This window comes from Mirounga angustirostris, unplaced genomic scaffold (genome assembly GCF_029215605.1).
Source record: "Mirounga angustirostris isolate CCGP_5_RB_7025 unplaced genomic scaffold, mMirAng1.0.hap1 SCAF_3, whole genome shotgun sequence".
NCBI classification, from domain to species: Eukaryota; Metazoa; Chordata; class Mammalia; order Carnivora; family Phocidae; genus Mirounga; species Mirounga angustirostris.
In genome coordinates, this window is record NW_026991711.1 from 118861719 (window position 1) to 118879104 (window position 17386).

Sequence of the window (17386 nt, forward strand, 5' to 3'; positions counted from 1 at the left end):
AAGCTGCTTTGAGACCTAGGTGGCCCTCCGAAGCTGAAGGCTTAACATTCCCAGCACACAGTTGAGGCACAGGAACTATCACGAAAGCCTTAATCCTGGTGCCTGTCTACTCCGGGCTGATGGTTCTTCTTTCATCAACGTGTTAGTGTGGGAAGGTCTTTGATCCTTTCATTAAAGTGTATTTTTACATAGTTACTCGTTTGTCCTTTTTCAGTGTAATTCAACAGCTATTATTGGGAACTTACAACATGCTAAGCGTTGTTCTAGATGCTAAAGATAGAGTAGCGAACAAAACAGACAAAATTGCTATCTTCTCGAATCTTTCTCTTCGTATATAGATATATAAATTATATATATATATATATGTATAACTTAACATGACAGAACTAAATGGCTGTATTATAGCATTATGAAATGTCATTTTAGGGGAATTCTCAGGATCATCCTATATATTGCTAAGATGACAAATAGAACTGGAAAATTGAGTCAAGCATGTGAAACCTGGATTAAAGTCAAAATGTTAAATAAGACCAGAGACTGTGTCTTACTTGTATTATATGTAGCTCATGGGTGTTCAGGTACATACTTTCCGAAGGCAAAAGGAATAATCCAGTAGGTTCCAAAAAAAGGTAGCCAAGGTCACTGGCAGAATTAAAGTTTATCCTTTGATTTTGGGAATAAGTCTCCAGAGAGGAGTTATTTGTTAGAAATTTTTCTTTGACTCTGTGTTTTTAAACTCCTGTGTAGACCCAGATACTTTGGGGGCCCTGCAGTTCATGGTAATTTATCTGCCTCTTTCACCTGTTCAATGAAAGCATTGATTTGAGGTGAATGTTTCAGGCCTCAGGGGTGCTACTTCATAAATCACTGCAAATTTCTCTACTTGCCTTGAATGGGTTAATAGAGCTTCCCAAGTGTCCACTATAGTAGTAGAATCTTTACTGCTCTGGTGTCTACTTCTGTGTTGTGGTTTATGCACTAAAATAATTTGATTTAGATATAATAGGAACGTTTTCAATCTGCTTTCAAGGAATTTGAATACTAAATTGTCCAAATCTTTTAGCGTGCCTGTTTTAAAAGTGCTTTTGTAAAAAGGAAAAGGGGGTGGGGGGAAGTGGTTGTTTTTGTTTTCTTTTTTTTAAACCATAACATCCTGGGATTCTGAATCCAGGTTAAACAAATGTTGGACTGCAAAGATAACCAATAAAAGAGAAACACATTTGATAGAGATTTCAATATATTAAGGGAACATTTAAAAGAAACCAAGGGCCTGGCTCAAGTTGGTATTTATGAGTTAACCAACTTAGAAGTAAATAGTGTCTGAGAGAGGCAATAAAAAGATATTCTGGAAATAATTATTATTGCTAAAATTCCTACATCTAATTTTAGAATGCCTATGTTTGGAATTTCATATGCATGATGAAAATGTGTATTTCAGGTTTGTGGGGAAAAACAGCGCTTTGAGAAGTTGATGGAACATTTCAGGAATGAAGACAATAACATAGATTTTATGGTGAGTTATTCCAGTACTATATTACATTCAATAAGGCAAACTCCGTTTCTGCACTTTTTTTCCTAAATGCATTTATATTTATATATTATACATATGTGTGTATGTATATGCATATGAATGTTACAAAGGACAGAAAATTGAGTATAGTATGCTATAGATTCAGTCTAGAGTGTTCCTCACACTTTGTATTTTTCCCTTACAGGGGAAATTGGTGTTTATTTCCAGTTTTATCCCTCACGTGAATGCTTATAATAAAGGCCCAAAGCCCTAATTATTTATAGGCGAATAAAGGGTGAAGCCATGCATTTGGGGAAAGGATGTTAACTCCTGGTACAAATTCCTACAATTGCCAGTTATAGTTTTCAGTAAAGAAAGTAGAAACCAAGAATCTTGACCATTTTGTCTTTTGCACACCCCAGCCAGTGGCTTTCTCCAGACTACATTCTCAAAGACTAAAGTGCATTGGTTTGTAGAATTGACTGTATGCATCCCCCAAATTACTATACAGCAGTGATTTCCACCCACAACCCCCCGCCCCCCACTCCACCACTCATGATCTCCTTCCCGCTCTGGTAACTGTGAGCGCATCATCATACTGCAGAGCTCCTTAGCACGGTAGTTCTCATGCAAGAACGTGTGGTTCAGCGGCAGTGCTGTCCTCTCTGGGGACAAACAGCAAAAGGAGTTTGAGCACTGCTGAATTCATAGACTTTAATCTTAATCTTGGATTGAAGATGGAAATCTACCCTAGAGCATTTCTGAGACAGACTACCCATGAGTGCACCCAGATCTGCAGGCTTTCTCTGACCCAATCCAGTTGACCCGGGCAACTTCTGAGCCTAGGAGATCTCACGGGGGCTTCATCTCTCAGCTCACATCTAGCTTGGAGCAGGTGCCCAGCTCAGTTCTTATGTTGTCCAGTCTGCTCAAACCTGCGTGTTAGGGTGCCAGGCACAGTTTTCGTTTGAATTGCTTCAGTGGCTGTAAACCATGAAACACAGCTTTGCAGATTTCTAACCCTTTCATGTGAAAATTTTTTCTGGGTCCTTAAATTTTATATGCATCCTAGCCCTCAACCCCTTCCAAATTCTGTGAAAATGATGCAGTCCTTCTAGAGAAGCTTTTCTGTTCCATCAAAGCCTGTTATTTGCTGTTTGTTTTTTTTTTAAAGATTTTATTTATTTATATGACAGAGAGAGACAGCGAGAACAGGAACACAAGCAGGGGGAGTGGGAGAGGGAGAAGCAGGCTTCCCGCGGAGCAGGGAGCCCGATGTGGGACTCGATCCCAGGACCCTGGGATCATGACCTGAGCTGAAGGCAAACGCTTAACGACTGAGCCACCCAGGTGCCCCCCCCCTTTTTTTTTTTTTTTTTTAAAGACAAATAATGTGAAACGAATGCTTTCACATTGGCTTTTTAATTTTCTTGTTAGGAATTTCTGGAGTGTTTGAAGGCCCGTGTTGGCACGGATGATAAGTACGTGAAGAAGCCATGCGTGGCTCACTTTACTGGTTTCTTTCCTCTGCCTTCAGAGGGGCAACTTCTTTGTCCCTGAAAGCTGAGGTTGCAAACTGGAGGCTCCCACGCTGAAGCCAACATACAGCCTTGTGAGTTGAGTCTGACAGTGATGTCCCTCCATAAAAAATTTGGAAATGGTGCCTAAAGTAACAGATTTCTCTCTTTTTTTAAACTAAAAATTCAGCTAACACAAGACCCCTGGGCTTGCAGAGTATCAGCTTCTGGAGCCAAGTTGCCCCTATTTTTAGTCTGAAGATCCCCTTTCCAATTTGCCACTGGAATGGTGGTCCGCACTGTTCCTTGCTGTGTTACATGGGGCCCACTTCAGTCATTATCAGACCTCGGGGATCTCCCTGCCACTTGAGTTTCTGCTGAAATTAAAATTTATATAATCAAGCCCTTTAAAATGCCTGCACTGGGGATGCCTGGGTGGCTCAGTCGCTGAGTGTCTGCCTTCGGCTCAGGTCATGGTCCCAGGGTCCTGGGATCGAGCCCCGCATCGGGCTCCTTGCTCCACGGGAAGCCTGCTTCTCCCTCTGCCACGCCCCCTGCTTGTGTTCCTGCTCTCGTTGTGTCTCTCTCTGTCAAATAAATAAATAAAATCTTTAAAAAATAAAAATAAAATGCCTGCACTGTTTAGAAGGGACAGTGTATTTCTTGCCATTTATTTATATCTACATGCAGTGAGGAAGCTTATTTAGGAGCTGCTAGTATGCAGGTATTTTGCTCAATTCCTCTGTTGCCTAGCAGATAGTTGCCTCTCAGACATATCTTAAAACTCAACAGATATTCAGAAGAGAAATGGAAAGTTGCCGGAATTGAACCATATTTTCCTCCAGAAAATGAGGGTTTTTTAAAACTGTCCTAGGGAATGCAGTTAAGTTGTACAACCTCCCGAACAACTTATTCCTCATAAAACATAAATTTTCCTAACACAAGACCTTTTTCTGTATTTTTTTTGTGGACAAAAGCAAAAAAACCCAACTAAACAAACAAAAAAAGCCTGACAAAATCTTTAGCCTATTTAACCACAGCACCTGAAGTCATTTTTTAGTAAATTGCAAGAGTCTCCTTGTAACGTAGAGAGTTGACCTGTCTTCCAGTGTAGGACTTATACTCAAAGGAGACTCTAAGTCAACAGAAACAGGGGCGCCTGGGTGGCTCAGTTGTTAAGCGTCTGCCTTCGGCTCAGGTCGTGATCCCAGGTGGGATCGAGCCCCGCATTGCGCTCTCTGCTCAGCGGGAAGCCTGCTTCTCCCTCTCCCACTCCCCCTGCTTGTGTTCCCTCTCTCGCTGTCCCTCTTTCTCTCTCTGTCAAAAAAAAAAAAAAATCTTTAACTCAACAGAAACAAAAAAAAAGATAAACTGGGTTTGGAGGAGAAAGGAGGAAGGCAGTTTTCAGAGAAAATGTGAATCTGGATCCCTCATTCACTTTACCTCCTTTCGGAGACCGTGTTTGCCCATAGAGGGAAAACATTAGTAAGATATTTTCACCATAAATGTCACTATTAAGAGCAAAATAAGGGCACCTGGGTGGCTCAGTCGTTAAGCGTCTGTCTTAGGCTGAGGTAATGATCCCAGGGCTCTGGGATCGAGCCCCGCATCGGGCTCCCTGCTTGGTGGGAAGCCTGCTTCTCCCTCTCCCACTCCCCCTGCTTGTGTTCCCTCTTTCGCTGTGTTTCTCTCTGTCAAATAAATAACGAAAATCTTAAAAAAAAAACAAAAAACAAAAAAACAAAATAGGGGAACTTGGCTGGCTCAGTTGGTAGAGCATGCAACTCTTGATCTCAGGGTTGTGAGTTTGGGCCCCACGCTGCGGGTAGAGATTACTTAAAAATAAAGTCTTAAAAAAAAAAAAAAAGGCAAAACAGATCTAACTTTGTTTTGTTCCTTACCAAACCAGGAACTGGTTTTCTCTGTGGCAGGTCTCAGGGCCACTGATGCAGTTGTGGAGAGAAAGCAGTAAATCCAAGGCTTTTGTGGAATGGAAACCGGTTGATTGTTAAAAATGGAAACTTGGGTCAGAGATCCTGCTACGATCTTGTTGGTATAGTGGGGCCCACGGTGAAATTTTAGAAGTGATTATCCTGTGGTATGATGATAAGTGATTTTTTAAATGTTTTTTTTTTTTTTTTTAAGATTGTTCCATTTTCTATGATATATCTGTAATACCTTACACAGTTTGTTCTGTACACCCATAAGACTTCCTAAAAAGTTTTACTGAGAGGTAATTGTCCACTGAAGGTGGACAATTGAACATAATTTTTGCATATTTGCAGAGTGGTGCGGCCATCCCTGCGGTCTAATTTAGAACACTTTGTCACCCCAGAAGGAATCCCCATTAGTAGTCACTGCCCATTTTCCCATCCCCAGTCTTAGGCAGCTTCTAATCTACTTTCTATCTCCACAGATATGCCTGTTCTGGATATTTGATATGAATGGCATCATAATTTATATGGTCTGTTAGGACTGACGTGTTTCATGTAGCATAATGTTTTCAAGTTCACCCACACTGTAAGATGCATCAGTACTTCATCCCTTTTTATTGTCATTTAATATTCCATTGTGCGGATATAGCTTATTATTTTAACCCATCGGTTGATGGACATTGATGATTTTTCCCCTGCATTCTGGTTGTGAATAATGCTTTTGTAAACACTCGTATGGGAGTTTCTATACAGCCATGCATTTTCATTTCCTGTGGGCACGTACCGAGGAGCAGGATTGCCGGGTTCTTTGGTAACTCACTTTTTAACATTTTGTGGAACTGCCTGACATTTCAAAGTGGCTGCACATGTGGACATCCCAAGTGGATGCGGGTTCTACTTTGTCCACCTCCTTGCCGCACTTTGATTTTGATTATAGTCATTCTAGTGGATGAGGAGTGGCATCTTACTGTGGTATCTCTGTGCCTTTTGAATTTAAAAAAATGATAAAGTATTTTGAAGACCCAGAGAAATGAAAGAAAAGGAGACGGGTAAGTGCGTTTAGATGTGTGACATTGAAAGCATGCGCCCGCCGTTAAACTGAGAAGACCGGTGTGGAGCCATGTAACCCGCTGGCAATTTCATTGCAGGTGGCCTCGATGCAGTTTATTAATATCGTAGTGCATTCAGTAGAAGACATGAATTTCAGAGTTCACCTCCAGTATGAATTTACCAAGTTAGGCCTGGATGAATACTTGGATGTAAGTAGAGCCGTGACCTTTGGCTCCAGTGTAAGCCTTGATTTATTTTGCCTGCCTTCAAAGATAGCTTCCGCCATGACTAACGAACGCTTGAGGCTCTGGGTGGCCGCGTACTGTAGCGCTGGTGTTAAAGGGAACCTATCCGAGTGATGCAATCGGCCAGAGAAACTGGATTCTTGCCGACCTCCTGGGACCTCGGGCTGCCTTCTGCCTGCAGCCGTTTAGTACTGGAGCCAGACACCCTCTTGTGGCCTTGCTGCAGTTTCCTCCGTGTTTGAGCTCTGTCTGGGTCAAGTCTCCTTGCACCCTTCGTCCGGGCTCTTGGGCAATCCACGTTCTTGGTTACCCTGGGGACCTCATCAAACCAAGACTGCTAAAGAGTGATGAATAAATGCTTAGAGCGTAAAAAAAAAAAAAAAAAAAAAATACTGAGGAAATGGACACTAGAGACTTCCTTGTGTAGCAGTTACATTCTGTTTAATGCTTTGGTGGTTTTGGTCGTTCCACTTTTAAGTTCTTGGGAGCAGGCCGTCTAAAGTTGCTCTTTCTCTGGCTCCCCTGCAGAAGTGCTCAGCCAGCTCCCTGTAGTTCTTCACCTAGGAAATAGCAAGTTGGTGTGAAAATCGTAAATGGACTCGAGTGGCTGTGTGTGCACAGGATGCCCGCATGTCCTTTGATTCTCGAGCGGTTTTGTTTTCCCTCCTGGGCAGCAGTGGTCCACTTGAATTTGAAAGGCCACTAGCGAGAGGGCAAGAATTGTTAACCTCAATTTCCAGTTTGTCTCTAGCCATGAAGAAAATAGAAGGGCTTCCCTTGGGCCTCTCCAGAGTTCAGCTGCCCGGCTTCGTTAGGGGGAAAGCCAGGGAATTGCAGGTTATTGCGAGGCAAAGTCATAGCATCGGTTACTGTCTGAGCTCGTGACCTGGCTCATCATACTGGCGAGGCTGCCCCTGGAGAGACTGGCCTAATGTTGTCTAAGGACTGTACTCAGGGAGAGGCATGATGGATTTCCATTAAAGAGTCATTGGAATTGTGTTCTGACTTCAATAATCACTAATATCTTTGACAGAATATGGTATTGAAAGGCTTTTCCTGCTCTAAGATCAAGGTTTCTCTCTGCTCTTTCCCTACCTGCTCAGAGAGGGGCAGGATTTGAGCACACATTGGGTGTGTAGATTGCTCATGGGGTTGTGGGTTCAGTGGGTTCAGTTTTGTGATGGTCGTGTGGAGCTCTTTCGGGCTCCAGGCAGCGATGGCGAGAGGAACACATCAGGTCGTGCCCCTTACTCATCGTGTACTTGGTGAGAAAACCTGCCTAGCTGCTGCTTTATTTTCCTTTCGAGGCTTTGCCCTTATTCAGGTGTCTTTTTTAGCTTATATTCCTAAACTAAGACAGAACATACTGTCTTTAGGACAAGCTAAGTTACGGAATTCCAGATTAGACCTAGGAGTTAATCCATCTTCCCGAGAATTTATGTAGAGCATAATTCCTCTGAAAAATTTCAAAAAATTTTTCCAAAACTCTGTGTTTCTCTAACTTCCTGGTCTGTTGGTTCTGGACCCTGATAGAGGTGGTTAGAAGATTAATGTTATAAGCATATAATATATAAATGCTTCATTGGTTTACAAAAGCCCAGCCTTGTAAGTAGCCATTGATTTGTTCAGTACATGTTTATTGGTGTCCTCCATATGCCAGGATTATTCTAGCTACTCATCTGTTCCCCCAGAGGAAGTCAGGACTTACGTTACTTGTAAGGAAGACTCGCAGATTTTCTTGATCTCTAATTTCACCTTAAAACTGGTTGACTTCCTTTGGGATGCCTGGGCCTATAAGGCAGGGAGTGGAGGAAGGCTTCCTGATCTGTGCTTTGGGGAGCCCTGCACTCCTTATGCTGGGGCAGTATCTTGGGGAAGTTACCATGGAGGGCGGTAGACTAGCAATTTACTAATCAAACCCAGGGCTGATATATTCTATCCGTGTCTTCCCCACCTCCCACCTAACTCTCTTCCTCAGTCGAACCACCTTCTCTAGTCAGGCAACTTATACTTACTCTAACCGCCTCTGCACACAGATGCCTCTCAAACCTGGGACCGTAGCTCTCTTCCGAAGCTGCTTTTTAATTTTTCTGTTGTCTGATTTCACCTGTATCAAAATGTTTTGGTTTGGAATATGTCGATATGGGGAATAAATTTATAGGAAGAATTAGGGAGGAGATGTGTATATATTTGGGAGAGGGTATTCACCAGAAAGTAATCTGATGGTAGCTTCTTAGACGAACAGTCGAACACTCCGTGATCCTCTTAAGGAGGCTGAGGCATCAAACCCTCTCTTGGAAAAGACTGGAGTATTTGGGAGCAACAAAAACATGTAGGCTGTCGTACCATTATGTTCTCTCTCCACAGCTGTGCTAAGGCCGCCTTCTCTTGCGTTTTGGTTCTTAGAAACTGAAGCACACGGAGAGCGACAAGCTCCAGGTGCAGATTCAAGCTTACCTGGACAACGTGTTTGATGTGGGAGCTCTGCTGGAAGATGCTGAGACCAAGAATGCGGCCTTGGAGAGGGTCGAAGAGCTGGAAGAAAACATTTCTCATGTAACTACGTCTCGGGAAAGGAGACACACACGCACACTTAGCTGTTAGGGCGGTCAGTGAGAGGATTTGGAGTGTAGGGATGAGCTGCAGCTGGAGATAGAGAGCTGTCAAAAGCCGCTCGGGGTTCTTTCAAAGAAAGCATGTTTGTTACTTAAAACCAAGGGGAATCCGTTGCCTTGCCTTAGCTCATCTGCTGAGCTGGTTTCTGCTGAGCCCAGATTTCCTGGGCATCTTAGTTACAGACAGGCACCCAAGAGTGAGATGGTTGGTGCCATGTAGGGGGGAAATGTCGCTCGAGTATGTGAATTTGGGCTGAGGTGAAGAAGTCCTCTTCTACTCCTGTTCTTCTGAATAGAAATCATTTTCTGTCGCATGTGCTCACATAGGCCTATGAAAGATGGGTTCTAGCAACTAAAATAAGCCCCAGGGCTAATTGGACTGTTACCTGTGTCTTTCCTGTCTCACACCTAACCCTCTCCCTCAGTGCAACTACCATGGCTACCCAGGCAAGATACCGCCCACTTCAGCCTCTGTGGGAGTTTGGTTTGGTGTGTCAATAAGTTATATTTCACTCAGTCTTGTGAATGTAAGTCATGCTCCACTCCGTGTGTCCACACAGGCCCGTGGACGGGGTGATCTTGTGGTTTCGTGATGCATGTCTGCCCAGTCTTGCCTTATGCTTACTCAAGTTCTAAAAAGAATCTCTTCAACAGTAGGCATTTTCAAGGAAATTAGTGAGTGTTCCCTTATATCCTCTTCTTTGAGGAGTGTCCTCTTTTCAGGGCAGGGGCTCATTTTTCTTTGAGGGATTTTTCTTGCCACACACTAAGTTGACTATGAGTCTAAAGGCTTTCAGAGGCTGTTCATGTGTTCATCCATTAAGCAGATATTTGAATATTGCAGGAATGAACCAAAAAATGGTGCTTCTTAAAGACCCAAGCATTGTGAGGACCAAATTCTTACGTTGAATTCTGCTTGGCAGTGTCCTTGGTTATAAATCAGTGGTCTCTTTTTGGAGCAATATTATTTTCCCCCATTTGAGTGGCCCATTTATTTTCCTCCACATTTTCTTAGTTGAGAGTATCGGACATGCTTGACATCCTTCACCTTTGTCCATTACTCTGAAATGGGCATCTTCTTGGCTGTGGTTAAGCCAAGTTGGTGAGCCAACCTTTCCCCCCACCTTGTAAGTGCTGCAGTGACGTGGTTGGCACCCGCTTAGGAAGGGCACTTAGCGGCCCGATGTTTCTTACCCTAAAAGATTTGACTCGTGTTCTGAACCTGATCAGGGTTTTCAGCTCTGCCCTTCCTCCTCTCCTTGCCTCCCTGGTTTTCTTTACTTGTGATCATTCTCAGTGAAATCCGAAGTTGCTCACTTTCAGAGCCTTGTGGGAAGAGTAACTATTTAACACATGGTTCAGCCAATCTTCTTCTGGAAGCCTCAGCCAGCATTGCATGACCATATTCACACAACCCACTTTCGTAGCAGGCCACCCGTTTTTTCGAACTGGCCCTCCAAATGACTTAGTATTTGGGTAGTTTGGGTCAAAACCAGCAGTACCGTTTTGTCCGCTGGTTTTCAATAATAACAGAACCAAGTTTTGTGGACCGATGATTTTCAAAAGTTTTGGCCTAATGGCCTTTTCTTCGGGCAGGAAGAGTGAATCTCCCTTCTTGCCTTACCCACTGTCCCCCATCCTCATCAGCTCCTGCAGAAACAGAGGGAGAGGCACCGTCTAGGTCCCAACACTAAGGAGCTGTTGTATGGATTTTATTAAAGATCATGTGTAGATTACTAATTCCTATTAGAAGCAAGTATGTATTCAGAATCCTATTATAAATATTAACATTTCCAAAAAACAGCTTGGGGAACACAGGAAGGACTCTGATGGGCCCCGAATGGTTTTTGAGCTCTACTTTCTGAGAACTGAGGACCCGAGCAGAATGGTCGTGTGTTGTGACCACAGGTTCCCTTTTAAAACTTCACAGTTGTCTGAAAAACTGCAAGACACGGAGAATGAAGCCATGTCCAAGATTGTGGAACTGGAAAAGCAGCTCATGCAGAGGAACAAGGAGCTGGATGTTGTTCGAGTAAGTGCGCTGATGACAGCTGGCCCGGACGGGCATTGCAGGGAATTGTGCACCGGCTTTAGTCCTAGTAGAACGTGGAATACATTCATGTCAGGGGAATGCACTGATGCAGCATATTTATTGGAACCGTTTCAGAGGTGATAGTTGAAAATACATATAGGGTATGTATACACGTGTGTGCAATCAAATGTTGGGGGTTCAGTCCTTCCTTATCACAGATTTTGACGGCAACAATGTTTTCCCATCTGGACGAGTCTGAGTTGATTCAGTGGATCACCCATTTGCTTGGAAATAAAAACACGGCATGGATTTAATTCATGCCCCTTATTTATTTTATTAGGACTTGGACTTCTTTGTATTTTTTTGCTTTGCTTCTACTTGAAACCAGATTTGATGGTTGCCATGGAAATGGTGAAATCAACGTAGGCGAGACCGAATGGCATTCACCAAAAAATTAAAAAAAAAGAAAAAGAAAAAGAAAGAAAGAAGGCAAAGCAAAACCAATCCATTTTGTTATCAGATAATCCCAGCTATTTTATTTGGCCTTAGCATTGTTTTACCTTGTGTCAGGTATTTATGGAGTGCTATCCGTGTGCTTAGAACTGTCCAGAGCATAAAATCACCAAAACGCCTGGAGGGCTTTCAGGCACAATGCTTGCCTTTACACCATCGTTGATGAAACGGCACATTTTATGCGATGGTTATCATGTCTGTGTGTGTTGCTTGATATTCTGACATGTCCTACAGTTAACTCTAGGAAATTTATTTTTTGGCACGCCATCGAGACAAAGTTGTAGCATATGGACTCAATTCAAGTCAGACTCTCAGATTATTAATAATAGACAGGGTGTGAAGAATGTTTCCCTGCCTGCTGGAGGTTTGTGGTGAGAGATCACATGTACAAGACCTAGCAAGTAAGTTCCATAAAATCCTTTCACTGGAACCTCGGTGGGCCCCTAATAAAAGGAACGGGGACGGCCTTTAAATTGAAAATTGTAACTTTTTTGTTTTCTGCTAAAAACGTAGACAGAGCTAAGCAATCAGTCGAGGGAAGCACTGGCCTGTTCTGTTAACTGCATACCAAAGGGAAAATGTTACAAGGATTACTGTCCTGAGCTTGGTCAAGGGGGCGTTGTGAAGGCCGGAGAAACCCATTCAAGAACAATCAGCTCCTGGTTATTCATGAGTAGATCATTCCATGCTCTGCAGATTTTTAATCCCAGTCTGACTTCCATCCAAATCTGACTTAGGGCCTTTTGTCTACTGTTAGCTGATATGTGTCTCGGAGTTACAAATAAATTTTAAAATAAAAGGAAAATATGCTGCCCCATCGAAATACCCTCAGGGTGTTCCAGAGTCAGCTATAAAATTATCTTTGGATTATCTCTGCCTTGTTCCTCTCTACCTGCAGGGAAAATTGAGTTAGCCACACTTCTTAATAGAAAGAACTGTATTAACAGTAACAATTGCTAGAATATATTGCATGCATTACCAATGAAAAACTGATAATGAATGGGAGTTTATAGGATCTGGCTGAGTTCCATACGATTCCTATGTATTTATGAGTATCCTTTTTCTCTTTTCCTTTCCTTTCCTTTCCTCTCCCTTTCCCTTTTCCTTTTCCTTTTATTTTTTGTTATTTTCTTGATCCTCAATTTGCCAATCTGATGGTAATAGGTATGAATGTCATGTGAAGTTAAACTCTTGACTGTGGACTCTTTTTGCAGGAGATCTACAAAGATGCAAATACCCAAGTTCACACATTAAGGAAAATGGTCAAAGAAAAAGAAGAAGCCATTCAAAGACAGTCTACTCTGGAAAAAAAGATTCATGAACTGGAGAAACAAGGGAGCATTAAAATTCAGAAGAAAGGGGATGGGGACATATCCATACTGCCAGTCGTGGCCTCTGGCACATTGTCCACGGGGTCAGAAGCGGCAGTGGGTAACTTTATGGGACCAGTAATGGGGGTCGCCTCCTCGGGCCTGCCCCCTCCTCCCCCCCCACTACCTCCATCGGCAGACACGCCTGAAGCAGGTAAGAAGCCTGGGCGGGAGAACTGAAAGGGTATCGGGATATTTGTATTTCTTCTTTTATCCACTGTCCGTTTATGTCCTTTGTTTGCTTTTGTTGGCCACTTTTTACATTTTGAGATTAAGGTTCTAAAGCTGAAGCCTTTACGTATGTTGCCTTGTATTCTTTATTTGCCAGTGGGGAGATGTTATAGTGTTTGAAAAAAATTCCCATGTCATTTTAAGTGTTTTGTTTTTTGGATACTTTATCTGCACATGACATCCTGCAGGTGAAACCATTCCCCTGTTTTCAAAGGCAATTTGTTTCTGCTTTTTTTTGCTAGTGCAAAATGGTCCAGTAACGCCACCCATGCCGCCACCGCCCCCACCCCCACCCCCTCCCCCGCCTCCTCCCCCACCACCCCCTCCTCCCCCTCTGCCAGGCCCTGCAGCTGAGACTGTGCTGGTTTCTCCTTTACCACCCCCTCCTCCTCCCTCTGCACCCCCGCTGCCCGGGACGTCCTCGCCCACAGTGGTTTTCAACTCAGGATTAGCAGGTAAGAGCACAGAATTCAGACCCAGGTACCCGTGTGCGAGATACCCACTGTGTTAGCTCCCGAGACTTTAAAGCTTCTTTGAAAGTCCAGGTCTCTTGCAAGCCCATGTACCTCCTCTTAATCTAAGAGCAGTGCTGCTAATGGAGCCTCAAAAGGGGAAGCCATGCACAGGGGCATTTTTCTCTGGGTAGCTGTTGTGCTCTCTAGCAGGGAGTTCTGATTTTGCAGACTTCCCACCTTCCGCTCTCCCCACCTAGAAAGGGGAAGAAAGACAAGTTACCTTCTTAGGGATCAGTGCATTTTCATGGATTCATGGAACACTTGTGGGCATCTGTACTAGTCGGAGCTCTGACACACGGTGCTTTCGGTGCTCTCGGCTCTGTTTTTGGAAGGTATTCGCGGTGTCATTTACAAAAGGGGAAAATGGCTCTCTGCGTAATTGCCCGATGTAGGCTTCCAGGCATCTCTTCTGCGCATTTGAAGACCTCAGAATTCACTGTAGTGCAACTGAACCTTCAAGGGACGCGTTGCCGACAGCGGTATCTCTGTGCCTTGAAACGCTGCTGAATCATGCACACTGCCCTCCTGCTAACAGGAGAGAATGTGGCATCCCCACCTCACCAGAAATAAAACTGGGTGTGTTGGGGGCATGGGGGGGGAGGGGGCGAGACGAAGAGAATGGTTCTAATGCCTTGAAATAGGAGTTCTGATTTTTTGACTCATGGAAGTGACTTTTTACTCTTTTCTAAAATACCACAAGCCATTTCCCCCGTCATGGAGCATTTCCCTGGCATTTTGAAATTGCCGTGAGCTCTGAGCTTTGCTGTGCTGTCTCTGCGACATCAGAAAATTCTGCTTTCTCCTCCACTTCGGTCTCTTATTTCCGATGAACACCTACCACTCTGTTAAGTGCGGTAGTTCTCAGAGCCTTCTGTCCAGTGTCTAATGACCGCCTTAGCTGTGGGAGAGTTCCCGGACCGCCGTCCCATCAGCAGCTGTAGTGGCCAGTCAGTGCGACTGATTCATCCTAGTGACTGACGCCCTTTCAGGCACCAGAAAGCCACCCAGGAGCAACCTTGTTCTACACCGAGTCTGTGGTGTCTCCTTCCACCCCAACTTCTGTGAAGTTGTCCAAGAAACAAACAAGGGGCCTATTGAAAGTAATGTTCACAGTAATCCAGTGATTCAGTTCTACCATTCAGGGTCACCCCCATCTCCTCCTTTCTTCTAGAACTTTTATTGCTTCCTAAGGACAAAAGTTAAAGGTGTGTCATTGTGGAACTATTAGATTTTAGAATGTGAACCAAAAACCTCCTAGCAAGCCCCAGGAATTCCTTCCATCGACAGGCTGCTCTCAGGCACTGAGTGTGGAAACCTGTAGTTGCCATGGACGCCTGGCTCACGGACGAGGCTTCCCTCATAGCGCCCTGCGAATGCTCCCCGCGAATGCTCCCCGTGGCCCGTGCTTGCTGCGGGGGCTCTCGTTGGGTACCACCTCCTTTCTCTTTGGTACAGCCTGGCACGATAGAGCCTCTACTTCCATCCACCGAGCTCTCATTTAGAACTCAGAACTGCCTTGGCGTGAGGCTGAGATGTGCAGGTCCAGGGCTCTCTTCGGAGTCTTGTCCCCTCTGGGCTCTTCCCACGACTTAATCTTGAACACTTGCAGGGTCTCTGGATGGCCTCAGCTCTACGGTGTGGAACTCTGTTCAGCTGAAGACCCAGCGCTGCCTTCAGGGTTATGCAGCTGGAGGCTGTCCCCTTTGTGTCTTAGACTATTTTTAGAGGGCTGTGGGTGGGACTTAAGAATCTCCTCTTTGGTGCCCTAAGTGTCCATTAAACAATGACAAGATGTTCTGTTTTATAAGATCTAAGGATTATAAGACTGTTATTTAGCACATTTTGTAAGATGGGTTGCCAGTGTGTGGGGTAACTTTCTCCCTGGAATGAAGAAGCCAGACAGAATCAGGATGTCCCAGTAGAGGCAAGGGACAGAGCTGAGATGATATGCCCCGGGCTCCTGGAACCCAGAAACCTGTGACATTGCTAGGCCCTTGGATCCATGGGCAACAGGATGGCCTATCTCTTTGGTAGGCAATGAGCCAGGTGTGTGCATGGTGGCCAAGACAGGGGACCTGAATGCAGTCCTCTAATTTTATCTAGTGAAGTTGTCTTTGCATTTTATAGAGAAAATGCACAGCGTGGAATGTATATTTGAAGCGTTAGGCTTACCTCCCCACATCTGTGCTAGAGCAGTCTGGTTCCCATTTCCCGTGTTGGTCATCTGTGACAGATGCCCAGGCAGTCTGTAACCTTTGCTGTCTCTTTGGGAGAAGGTGCTTTGTAAGTTCACAGTGAGAATTTGTACTTGGCTGATGGTTTTCTTAAAACACTGCTCGTATCTTATGGAATACCTAGCACAGTTCAGTATGGCTGTTTGGGACCATAATGAGATCATTTTTTCCCCTCTTCTAAGAAGGATTACTTTTTAAAACAAAATAATAAGTGAGTCTTTAAGGCAGGCCCGAATGGAAATGCATTTATGGTTCTGTGCTGCCTTGTGAAATGTGTCCAAGAAGCATGAAATTCTCTGCTAAGAGTGTGTGAATTGCTGAGTGGCTTGACTCTAACCATATCTAATTTTTTTTTTTTTTTGTATTTTCTTTGTTCTTTCTGCTTCCACAAAAGATGGGCCAATCAAGCTTTTCTGTAGGTTGCTCCTCACTGAGTGTACTGTCTATCATGTGTTTCTGTTGGTCACACTGTGCCTTCACATCTTTTCATTCCATCTTACACCGAACCATGCATTTGGACCCTGTGTGTGCGGGAAGTCTCGCTGTTGGCTGACAGTTGGTCTAGGTTTGCCCACATGTTTCTGTAAAAGAGATTACGGCTCTGTAAGCAGGCAGCCTGGATTTCATAGGCCATATTCCTTCTGCCCTGAAAGAAAAAGAGTGTTTTTTTCTCTTAGTTTAATGGTCACAGCTGAATCTAAGGCCTCCACTCTAGAAGGATTTTCGATTTATTCTGGGGAAAAATGGCATTTGCCCCACAGAACAAGGACAGACTTCTAGGTGCTGCTTTTCCAGGCCTTTCCTGCTGGTCTCCGGCTCTCCAGGGAACACACGCCCACCCACACAGAGCCACTCCTTTAGCCTGAACGTTGCAAGCACAGTGTCTGTCATGGTCACCTGTAGGCCCCCTATCCTGTTACCCACCCTTCATTCCCCAGTCGGAGTTAGGACAGCTTTCTGAAGATAACTGTTTTTTTTTTTTTGGCCTGTGTTCTGGTCTCAGGCGTATTCCTAATTTTGCCGACGAGTTAAAAGTAGGGTAGCTGCAGATGGGATGACTTTCAGTGCGTGTCCTGGGGCCTGCGGTGTCCATGGATGGATGGCGGAACCAAATGGCATGGACCCACCAGCTCAGATTGTGGGAAGATCCCGCACAGCTTCTCCCCTGCTCCCCCTTCTCCCTCCATATCGCTCACATGCCAGCCTAGAGGAAAGTCTGTTCCTTTGTCCTGCGGAGGACACGGGTTTTCCTGGGCAGTGTAGACCAAAATGAAGTGCGGTGAGCTGTCCAACACTGTCGGGTGGTGGGGCTTATGGTGTCACGGTGGTAGAATGACCTGGTTTGGCAAAAGCTGTGTTTCCGTGTTCCTGCATGCTTATGTGTGGATTTATCAGATGACATTCCTGCTGGGTATGTGGCCTTCGTAACTCTGGAGGAATGGCCGGCAACCAGGGGGATGCCCAGTGTGCATTGGGTTTATTTTGTTCTGTACTGCCCTTCTCCCTCCCTTACTAATGATGGCAAATAGCGGAGCTCCCAAATATGGTGTGCTGGGCAGCCCAGGACAGACTTAAGGTGTGTGTGTGTATGTGTATGTACACATACCTACATATATATAT

The 17386-nt window shown here is 44.5% G+C and overlaps 1 protein-coding gene across 9 annotated transcripts in view; it reads left to right on the forward strand.

Moving 5' to 3' along the window:
- Positions 1-17386, forward strand: part of FMNL2 (formin like 2) — a 307166-nt gene that overhangs the window by 267147 nt on the left and 22633 nt on the right. For 8 of the 9 annotated variants that reach the window (XM_045868856.3, XM_045868857.3, XM_045868855.3 and 5 more), the window contains 6 exons: positions 1439-1513; positions 6110-6220; positions 8663-8812; positions 10802-10903; positions 12631-12940; positions 13260-13472. In XM_045868856.3, coding sequence (XP_045724812.1) covers positions 1439-1513; positions 6110-6220; positions 8663-8812; positions 10802-10903; positions 12631-12940; positions 13260-13472 — 961 coding nt within the window. The remainder of the gene's footprint in view (positions 1-1438; positions 1514-6109; positions 6221-8662; positions 8813-10801; positions 10904-12630; positions 12941-13259; positions 13473-17386) is intronic. The other variant, XM_054506213.2, reaches the window with a different exon arrangement.